Source organism: Symsagittifera roscoffensis, unplaced genomic scaffold, assembly GCF_963678635.1.
Source record: "Symsagittifera roscoffensis unplaced genomic scaffold, txSymRosc1.1 SCAFFOLD_1110, whole genome shotgun sequence".
Classification (NCBI taxonomy): Eukaryota; Metazoa; Xenacoelomorpha; order Acoela; family Convolutidae; genus Symsagittifera; species Symsagittifera roscoffensis.
The window spans coordinates 1-11662 of record NW_026971452.1 but is presented as its reverse complement, the minus strand read 5'-3'; the positions used below and the strand labels follow the sequence as shown (position 1 = coordinate 11662).

Below are 11662 nucleotides of genomic sequence, written 5' to 3'. Positions count from 1 at the left end.
AAGTGGAATTTATTTTATGATTAACCCACTTAGGATTTAATTAGGAGTCAAATGGAGATGTAAATTTAATCTGTTTCTTGGTGTTTGATTTCAGTTTGGTTCATTGACTCAATTGAAAGGTTAAGCAATTGTTTATTTTCATCAGATTAACTTTAAAACTTATCTGAATCTGTAGAATTGAAAAAAGTATAAGTCCTAAAATTATTTCACAGGAGGCTATCGATATTTTAGATTCTCTCCAATCTCAGTTACAAAAAAATGGCAGCTAAAGATGACCCCCTGTAATTGTGTTTTAACCTTGAAATTTTTGTTTCGTCTTGATTGTTTGATTTAATATTTGGAATTATTCAAAAAGTTAAAGAAATTAAAAAATACCTCGCGATTTGATACAATTTATAGAAAAACATGAGTAACATATGACTAATAAATGCAAGTTCAAACGTAGCTCTGACGTGACATATTTGGCTGTCAATTGTAAAACATTTTATTTGACAAGACGCTTTTTTGAGTATACCACGCAAACCGTTCTTTGCTTTACCATTCAAATTCTTTTTTAGCTCAAACTATAGTCCGTGGTTCGTACAAAAGCAGCGTTTTTTATTATTATAAATAAAAAACGCAGATTTTATTTGGCATCCCTTCGCTTCACTTCAAATTTGCAGCGTTTCATTACTATTAGCATATTTGAACGAATAGAAACACAAGTACTCACTCCGTCTGAAAGTCATAATTACATTCTGCACAACGCACAGAAAAAACTTAAACTTCCTGTTTTTTTTGCCATTTCGTTCTTGAAACAGCTTTTCAAAGCCTCCCATCTATTTTATACTTGTTTATAGCCAAGTTCGCAGACTGCACGAGTATTTATTGCCCATACATTTTTGAACTTATCTTATCTGTGACTATGGGTGGTACTACTACCATCACGAGTACCTACGGATGGTGCTCTTTGCGTCCCCTATGTCTTCGATTTATGAACAAACCAGTTGTGTTCCTCATAGCTGTTTCGGTTGCATCCTTCTTTCAGGTTAGTAACAAGTACGGTGTTTTTGATGTATTCTTATCTTAAATGCAAGTAAGAGGTAAGTGGTGAAAATTCATTATATTCAGACCATGAAAATCCATTATAATCGATTATTATACATGGAACCTCATTTCGAGAAGAGTTATTTCGATTTAGTTTAAATTTGAAGGTCAGCATTATTACAGAAATTTAATACGTTGTCCGATAAGCTATAAAGTTAATGCCAAATCGTTGGCATGAACGGCGACCTTGAGCAATTTGAACAGTAAGAAAACTGTTCTTTTTATATTATTGTTCCGACTTTCGATACGAAAGTAACGGAATATTTGTGCTCGCGGTGGGGTTTTTTTTCTTCAGACAAATTTCGACTTTTTAACTAGCCATTTTTGATGGATTTTTATACTATTCAAAAGGTATTGTTGTATTGAGCTTAAATTTGAAAAAATATTTCACCTGTGATCATTTTTGGTAAAGTTATTGCGGTTTAAAGGTTGCCATTTTGACCAATTTGGGACAATTAACGCGCGATTTTTTCGCGCTATTAACGTGTTAGTGGAGATTTAATCCGTCTTAGAAATCGTTCCAAATTGTTTGAAAGAAGCCTATTTGTCATAATTGATTTGTTACAAGGAGCAAAATCTATCCTTTTGTACTTTATATGGCTTGTGGGGGGATGATTTTCATAAAAAATTTCAAATTTTAGAATTTTTTTTTCATTTTTATTACATTTTATTAAACACTAAAAGGCAGTCGGAACATTCAGGGCTTCGCCCTGATACGAGCAGTCTTGTTTAGATTTTCGAAACGAATGATTGTGTTAAGATGTGCTCGAAGGAGTCAAAAAATTTATCTCACACGTCAAAATGAGCAGCAGTTTTAGGTTAATTAATTGAGTCCAGATTCGTTGACAGAAAATTTATTGTCAAGAAATATTTTGGTATTAAGTATATATCAGTCGGATCTTAGATGCTTGCAAGGAGTGATTCAAAAAATTTCAAAAATATTGTTGATATCTTTTTATCTTTTTAGGTCATTGAAACTCAGTTTCCAAGACAGTGTTTTAGGTTCCAGCTTGCGGGGCTAACTGTCACTCAAACTTTAAAAGCTAAATCGTTTTTGAATAATGTCGTTTCTTTGCCCAGCAAAATATTTCAAAAGCTTGGACATCTCCACGTGCATAAGCTACGTTTAGTTGATTGATCGTTTCAGGGTGCTATAATAAACGGATTCGTCAATGTCTCGTTGACATCTATAGAAACCCGTTTTGGAGTCGGCTCGAAGCAAGTCGGCTTCATTCCCTCGTCCTACGACTTAGCCGGTATCTTGTGTGTCATCCCTCTCGGCTACTTCGGAGGCCGAATGTCACAGACAAGGATCTTGGGATCCTGTCTGCTTCTCAGCTGTGTGGGTGCTGTGATCATGTTTCTACCTCACCTGTTCACGATGAATAAGCCCTCGCCGATGGATGCACTTAAGGATGGATCTGGAACAAATGCTGGTTTCTGTGGCAATTCCATTGAAGTAAGTTCAAGTTAACAATAAAAATGTGCATATATGAAAAGTTCTTTCGCTAGTTTTCGAAAGTTCGTTTGCAGCATGAATCTTTAGATACCATCTGTCGTTAAATTGACCTCTAAAAAGTAAGACAACCATCACAAATTTATATTCAAACAACTGTAACCATGCTCAATATTGACATCTAAGAATTTGCACAAAAACTTTCAAAGATTTCAACCTAACAAAATTTCTTCCTCAATGTCTTACAATTTGTTATATATTTTTTTGAAAAGTAACGATTCAGCGCCACCCAATCTGAAAAAAGTGCAGCTTAACAATATAAAGATTTTTAAATATATTTTATTGAAACTTATCTGATTGACTATGTTCAGAAGTTCATAAATCGCCTTTCATGTCTGAACCCTAGGTTTTTCCTACCTGAAACTACTGCTTGTCGGTTGCTCCCCTGGAGTTTGTTCTGTTGTGCATGAACTATTTTAAATATTCTGTAAATACCCAAGGAATAAAAATGAACTGAATTGGTTTGCAAAAATCAGATGAAGATTTATGACAATAGAAAAATACACAGATCATATTAAGCTTAAAAAGCATATTAGCTAGCTGCCTATTTAGTAAAAGCAGGGGAAATAGAGTACAAAATGTGTGTTCACTGTTCGCTAAATTTGAGGCGGAACAGTAAAAAATTTGACACAGAAAATGTTATAGGCTTTTTCAAAAATCCGAACTACGATTAATAAAAATTATAATAGGTTAAAGGCTTTTTCAAAAATCCGAACTACGATTAATAAAAATTATAATAGGTTCTCTCGTTTGAGCCGCAACGATAATAGGTTCTCTCGTTTGAGCCGCAACGATATTTCTTTGATGTAGTCCAAGTCGGCAGAAAAATTTCCACCCTACGCCATTGTTTTTAGCAACTCTACAAGAAAAGTCGGAACAATAAAAAACAAGGCAGAAAATAGGTTTAAACATTAAGAAAGATGAAAAAGTTCCTGAAATACAAATATTGGTCGACTCTTCTATTACACCACCATTGTGCCAACTTTGTTCCAGCTTTCATAAGAATGATAACAATTTCTTTTCTGCGAATAGCAGAATAAGATCTATGGTCGGCTTTAAGGCCTGCCTATATAGAATTAAATATCTGATTGATTGTGCTTATCTAGGTTGAGAGCAGTCCCAGTTTAGGCGGATGGGTGACATTGTTCTATCTGGGAATGTTCGTAATGGGATTCGGCTTTGGGCCATTATGGACTAACACATTCGACTACATGGACAAAAACCTGTCTCATTCAAGCTTCCCTATATATAGTGCTGTGTTTACTCTATCTGGGATAATTGGACCCGGATTTGGGTATATTTTTGGGGGGTTGCTGCTCTCGCTGCCTTTTGACGATGTCTTCAAGACCTCCGAAGCCTATAGCTCCATGTCAGACTCAGAATACGAAGCGCTAACTGAAAACACGAACTTCATAGGCGCTTATTGGGTCGGGTTTGTGTTCAGTGCCGTCGGGTTGTTTCTCATCTCGATTCCTGTTGGCGGCTTCCCTTACCAGTTTCCCGAATCCGAAAATATACGCCACAAGAAAGTGAACGAAGCGTTCGGCGCTACATCTCTTAACGAGGAGTCGAAACTTACTACTGTTGCAAGCTGGAAAGATTTCAAAGCAGGGATAATTTACGTGATTAAAAACCCAATTGTTATTTGCATAGCTTTTGCAGGCGCCATGGAAGGGTTCTTCTTAGCTTCCATGTCAAGTTTTGGACCAAAATTACTGCAAGTTTTGTTCAACTTCACCTCAAGCGAAGCGGCTTTGACTATTGGATATATTTTGATTCCCTCGGCTACTATTGCTTTAATACTTGGAGGTGTTTTACCCAAAGTGTGCTCGTTCACAAACCGTCATCTCTTATTATTTTGCTTTCTAACTTCAGTGACAACGTTTTTATCGACTTTTGGGTTCTTCATAAACGGTGGCCAAGCTGATTTTATTAAACCCAGTGATCAAGTCACGTACCAAGGTGTTACCTGCGATATTAGTAGTTGTGATTGTGATCGGTCAAATTTCAAACCCTTTTGTTTGGACAAGAAAACTCTCATTTTCAGCCCCTGTTACTACGGCTGCTCTGATGAAGTATTAACCAACTGCTCTTGTTACAACTCGACAATAAACAGTGAACTAACTTCGGGTTCATGTGAGATTTCCGAGTTCTGCAGCCCTTCGAATTTTTATGTAATGCTATTTTTCCTCACCGTTGGATGTTTTACTGTGTTTTTCAACTTGCCAGCTGCCGAAGCGGCTTTGGACAGATCAGTTGTGCCGAAGTTTCGATCACTCGCGTTCGGTTTCGATGTTTTCATTATGCGGTTTTTCGGAACTGTTCCGGCAACACTCGTAGTAGGCGCCATGTTTGACGGAAAGTGCACTCTTTGGCAGGTGAACTCCAATGGGGACAAAGGCGCTTGTCTTCGCTATGACGACTCGGTAGCTTCGGGATTCACTGCAATTTGCATCGCGACAACCGGCTTGATGTCTTTACTATTTCTAGCCGCGTTTTTATTTGAAAAATTCAAACGAGAAAAATTCATTCCTTGTGAAATTGGAACAAAACATCACGGGAATAAATTTCCTGGAGCCAATTCTACTTCAGACAAACCCATTGACGCGGTCGACAAAAATGACAACAACAACAGCCAAAATTACAGACCGGAACCAAATATGAACAGGGATTACACGCAAAAGCAGTCTGTACTTTTGCAAGTAAATACAAGTCTCTGACAATAAATTTTGGTGCTCATTTTGTTGATTTTTAGATTTTTAACTAATATACATTTCTCAATTTTACCATTCAAAATTTAACATTTCAGTGTTTTAACCAAACATCGATTATCAGCGGATCGTTTTTTTTTCTGGCGCTTACAAACCAAACAAAAACTTGTCAATTCATTTTTTCAAATACTACAATTCAGAGCTATATCCAGGAAGAAAACTGCTGAGCTTTTTTTCGAAACTGGCTCAAAAATAGTGAATAGGCTCATTCAAAACCAAAGTTTGGGGCCAGATTTCAGGCATTTAGGGCCAGATTTCAGGCATTTTCTGAAAAGATTTTCGCCCAAGTTGGTCTTTTCCACTAAAATATAGATCACTGTTGAGAAAAATTCAAACTTTAAAAGAATTTGAGCATAAACATAAACTGTGCTTTACTGTCTTATAACTTAATGTCTTATTGTCTTATAGATTAAATCGATTGCGCCGAAAAAAATGAGGCGACAATCAGTGATTTTTTACAAACTTCTTTTTGTTGTGCAGAAAACTCGAACAAAATATGCCAAAAATAGTTCCAGGCTTTTAAAAAAAATTTTATAGCTGAAGCTTATTGTTTTTTCTCAAATAAAAAACGATTTGAAAATGGCATTTGCAAATGCAATGTACCTACGCGGGTCATATATTTATGGGACATGGAAAATGCAACTTTTAGTTTTAAAGCGATGAAATTAACAATTTTTGACGTTTCTGCTTTTTTCTCTATAAATACTTCGGATTCGCGATCAACGTTTTGGCATATAATAGATGAAACTGTTGGTTAGACTATAGCCAAAAAGTGTTAAATGATGTTTTCAAGGCGTCGTTTGTCAATTTAACCAGAGAGAATCAGAGGGGTGTTCTAAGAGCCAAAAATTCCAGTTAACAGCAGAAGGAGTTGAAAAATTTGAACTTTAAAGTATTTGTTGGAAAACTAAGAATCTTAAATAAGCCCTCCTTTAATTTTTTACGTAGCTGCAAATAATAAATAAACTCAAATGTTACTATTTAATTTAAAAATTCCTCGAAGATTTAACCAATTTGTTTAAAGTTATCACAAAAATTTACATTCTTTGCATTGGATGAAAAACCGATACGAGGGTTTGACTTGGATCCGTAGTTTTTCAACTATTACTTTTTGTGTTCAAAGTTTCAAGTGTTTCTCCTGTTTAGGAAGACTTTTTTGGCCTTCAGAGCACCTCTCTGAGGTCTCTAATTAAGGAACAAAGACAGCTCGAAAAAAAATTGATGATTTTATTAGTTCATCCTCAAAAAACATTTTCATCTTTTGTAGGTTAGAGATTCAACCGTAATTGTCATTTCTTTGTAGAGAAAATGGAGAAAACTGGAAAAACAATTTTGTTCATTTCATCACCTGAAAACTGAAATTTGCAGCTTCTTTGTCCCGCGTCTAAAGTAACTTCTCAAATTGTACTCAAATGAAACTCAATTTCTTGTAAAAATACTGCATCTGGCTGGAATGAATTGAATATCTTACAGACTTAATAATTAATTACATGAAACTCGAAAGTTTCTCTGAATTCTACAAGAAACTTTCAAGATTTTGCAATCCACAATGCAGCTCAAAATTTTGTGAAACTCCAAATTGCCGCTCAAAATCTTGCATATTTCGTAAAGATTCATTCAAAATTTAGCAGTTTTCAAAAAGGCCGAATTCTTGTAAGTCAATAAATTTCGAAAAAGCCAATAAAGTTCTTATAACAAACGCAAAAAAAACGTTGTTTCAAATGCTATCTCTAATCATCGAACTATTAGTGTAGGTCTCTCTAAAATGTTCAATAAAAAAAAAAAATTTTGTTGTTACGGACTTGTGAAAGTTTCAAACAAAGTATCTTTTTTCTTGTTTGTCTTCCAAAAAATAGAACCTCTACTGGGAAACTAAGACTGTAACCGGGTTGGACTCAGATACACTTTTCTTGTGAGGAAATTATCCAATCTTTGCTGTATATAGTTTTTTAAGGCTTTATATAGTTTTTGCTACCCATCAGCAGTCTTAGAGCAAAACATCACGCCGGAGATAGCAAAAACATGTTTCTCTTAAGTTGAAACTCTGAAACGTTCGCTCTGCAATCTTGTCCGAAATAAATTTTTTACAAAACTTTCTATGAAAAATTGTACATGGAAATTGTTTTCTTAAAAGATTCTACAACATGTATGTATTCTCTAACGAAATTTTTTGCAAGAATTTTATGAAATTTTTAATACAAGTACAATTGGTTGAGGTTTTTTGTCTCCCAGTCTATGACGCTTAAAATGATGAATTACGCTGCTTGAAATTATTTTTTTTCTGAAAAGATTCTACAACACGTAGATTTTATGTTTTTAAAAGATTCTACAACATGTAAGTGTTCTCTAATAAAATTTCTCGCAAGATTCTTATGAAAAGTTTATTACAATTACAATGGTTGAGGTTTTCGTATCCCAGTAAAAAAGTGATTATATGAGATGAAGCTTAACATGATCAATTACGCTGCTTGAGAGCAACAATGAGCGACAATCTCAGTCCAGAAAAAATGGAAAAAAACTTAAAGACATCAATCAGGAGCGCGGCATCTACAATTGTTAACCATCTCAACTGTTTGCACGATGATTCTTTCCTCGAACACGATTGCCAAAGTTTTTTATGTAGTATTGAACGGTATCTTTTTGCCCGAACAAAAAACAAAGCGTTCTTTAAGAAAAACGGTTGCTGGGGTATTTTTCTATTTTTCTACTGGAGTTCGCGTGTCAAAATAATGCTATTTATTGGCAACACCTTTTCAAGAAAATCAAATAAACCGCATTTCTCTAAATATTTAATAAACAAGGTTATTTATTTGAAGTGTAATCAATGCGAGTCTGTCACAGTTCTTCAATTTCCCCCGGTATTAAGGCCGATAGCAATCCGTTTGTTACTTCAAATCAAGACAACTGTCATGATTTTTGTCTTCTGTAACGAGTTGCTGCTATGTCTGAGACAGTAAGTATTTTGTCTCAATTTGAACCCTTGGAACAAAATTGTAATTTTTTGCAGGCTATCGCAACCAAGTTGTAGCACTCATATCCAGACTATCAAATTTTGACCTGGGTGGACGCCTCCTTCTCTTTAGGGATTCGAACCCCTCTCTATTTTCGGCTAAACTTGAAGGGGAGCGCGCGCCGAAAACCGCAATTTTTTGGTCAAATTTTCCAAAAAGTGCCCAAAATATCCTTTCTGACGTGTTCAACTGCGGCGCAACAAAATTTTGTAAAAATTGTGTCTTTATAGTGTTCTGGGAGTGCCCGGAAAAACAATTTGGTCGACCAAAAAAAGCCAACAAAATATTCGAAAACTTATTGATCCAGACTCCCCCTCGAGAAAATCCTAGATCTGCCCACTTCAAGAAAATAGCCTCTTTGCATGAACTTCAAAAATCCGTTTTGAGAAAAAAAAACCTGGTGCTAAAGTCAATTTTTTTTACTAGAGCAACCAGGCGCTGATCTAGGATTTCTCCAAAGCTCTCCAAAAACACCATTTTAGAGACCTTAATTTGCAACCTGGGAACTTTTGAAAAAGATCAATTGGGCCCTTTAAAGTTGCGTTGTTTCCAAGCGGGGTTCTCTCAAAATCATTAAATTTTGGCGCCGAAGCGGGAATTGACCCCCTGACACCAAAACAATCCAATTTTTGGTACTATTTTACGCCCCGTAGCAAATTTTTTAGCATCGCACGGCCGCAAAGGGGTGTCGTAAAATAGTACGAAAATTGGAACCTTTGGAATTCAAAAGGTCGAATCCCTCAAGGAAGTAGCGTTGCCCCGCCGTCCCCTTAATCCATTACTTGCTAGAGCCCTCAGCTGCAATTGAAAGCGCTTTCCGGATTTATGAATGGAATCAGCTGTAGCTAAGAGTGACTTGCCGGTAGTATGTGGACTTATCTGAGCCCGCAATCGGCTATAATTTCAAGCCAAACAAATTATTTTGAAGACGGTAAAAAACTTTGTATCCAGCTTCCACATCATCTCATTATGTTATTTTTTATCTGAATATAAACTTGATAAATTGGTCATTTGAGCTAAAAAAAAACTTAATTTTTTTTTCCAAACAGAAAGAAAATTTGAACGCTATATTTGGCACTTCTCTGGCATGAAAATATGAATTTTTTAATTAACAGAAAACATTGTTAAAAAAACAGATATGATTGTTTTAAAAAACTTTTTTCTCAATTTTTTGTTTTTATTCTATTTTTCGAAAAAAAAACTGTTGTCGATTATGCCTAATTTACTAAATTTCTACGCGCGTATGTAGTTTTACCATTACACCACGTACAAAAAAACGACACTAATTGGAAGAACTCAATATTTTCTTGGAACTATCCTTGTTTGAAATTGAAAACTTTTGTTCGAACGTAATTGAAGTCAGATCACTCTTTGTTGATGATTCCAACTATTAAATCTTAATTGATTGGAAACTTCTAAAGTAATAGCACAATTTGACAGATTGACCAAAAAAGAAAAGGCTGCACTAAATTGTGGCTTCTGTGGCTGACTAAAGTCAAAAATCAACACCGCTACAGGTATGATAAAGGGTTGTGGTAAAAACCAAGTGTGAGAGAGGGGTCCCAAATCACTCTAAATTTAAGTAAATAGAGCAGTTTTTAAATTCAAAATGCGCCGTGCGGTTGTTTCAAAACTATTCCTCTAACGTAATTCACCTGCCTCATTTGCGCAATCTTATTCGGTACCTCAATTGGCATCACCTAAGCGTTAAATTGAACAATTTTGAGGCAGTCTTTTTTTAAGGATATGATTTGTTTCCTCGGACCCTTCTAATCGTATTTGTAATTCCACACCATATATTGCACAATGAAAAAACGATATGCCAAAACTGTGGCAAAAAAAATTGTTATGGTAACAAAGTAATCCAGCTGCTATGCAAATCTCATAAAAGGTTGCTTCCAGAGTTTTTTTTAATTGTCAAAGCTTTTGATATTTTTAAGGTCATTAAATTATGAATAGTTTGATAATAAAGACAAGAAGAGGAAAATTCTATATCTTCAAGCCAAAAATTTTTGGTTTTGGAATTGAAACAATGACTAAAATAAAAATGATGCCACAATTGACCGCCCACAAGTTAATTGATGTAATTTAAAATTCTGCTACAATCAACCCACCGTTATTTTCTATCATTTTGTGGTGTTCTCTGAACAAAATTTTTTTTAGTTGTTTTTCGCGCACTATCCAGTCCAAAACCTTGTAAATTAAAAAAAACAAGTCAATAGCAAAATGATTTTGAGTGTACCCTGAAACCGAATCTATCAGCAGTTAAAAGTGAAAAATTATTAGCGAATACCTTAAATCACGTGATAAAGAGCACACAGTGCTACACCAGATCAAAAATTTCGTTTGACAATTCATTTTTCTTTTTCAATTGAAATCAAAAATTTATGCAGAAATTATTTTTGTAATTAAGACATAGCCAGGGGGGAGATTCTACAATAGAGCAACATGGGGGATATTTTACGGTTGATTCAATTTTGGTTTCTTTGCTTCACTCAAAAGCCATGAACATAGATCACGATGAAAATAGTAGTACGAACATCACTTTTAGTGGCGCTTCGATGCAACAGTGGTGAAGCGTACCTAGTATCAGGCATTTGATTGCGATTTCAAATTGCAGCATTGCAGTGTCAGCTTTTCAAGATAGTCATGGCTTAGCTTAGGGGAAATTAATAACAGCTTTAGCTATGAAACTATACAAGACTGCTAGTATCAAGGCAAAGCCCTGAAGGCTCTGACTGCCGTTTAAAGAAAATGAACGCAATATTTTATCAGAATTGATGAAATAATCATCTTAAAAAAATCACCACTGATTTTTTCATTTTTTAAGGTTTACCCCTCATCACGATATGTAAATTACAAAAAATCCCATTTTGAGTCCAGTAACGCAATAACACGAGTAAAATGCTTGACTCAATACAATTTGGGACAATTTAACCGGCCCCTTACGCTTAAATAGCACGAAATATGTCGCACGTTAATTATCCCGAATTGGTCAAATTGGCAACCTTCAAACCCCCATAATGTTTTAAAAAAAATGATATTCGAGAAAATATCTTTTAAAGTTTGAGCTCAGGACCTTAGTACCTCTCAGATGATATGACAAAAATTCCGTCGGAAAAGAATTAGTTAAGAAGTCGAAATTGTCCTGAAAAAAAATTACCTCGAGCCCAAATTTTATGCCATTTTCTTCAAAAATCGGGAAAAGTATTGCTGGAGTCATGATGACGCCTTGAAAGTTCCGACTTCCTTTAAAGTCTATGAAGTAGCGTTAGACT

General features: G+C 35.2%; 1 protein-coding gene across 1 annotated transcript; it reads left to right on the top strand.

Moving 5' to 3' along the window:
• The first annotated feature begins 524 nt into the window (after nucleotides 1-524).
• LOC134856446 (solute carrier organic anion transporter family member 4A1-like) lies at nucleotides 525-5404 on the top strand. Its single transcript, XM_063872726.1, has 3 exons — nucleotides 525-1027; nucleotides 2234-2545; nucleotides 3709-5404. The coding sequence occupies exons 1-3, from the start codon at nucleotides 905-907 to the stop codon at nucleotides 5320-5322; spliced, it is 2049 nt and encodes a 682-aa protein (XP_063728796.1). The 5' UTR covers nucleotides 525-904; the 3' UTR covers nucleotides 5323-5404.
• Nucleotides 5405-11662: the final 6258 nt, after the last annotated feature.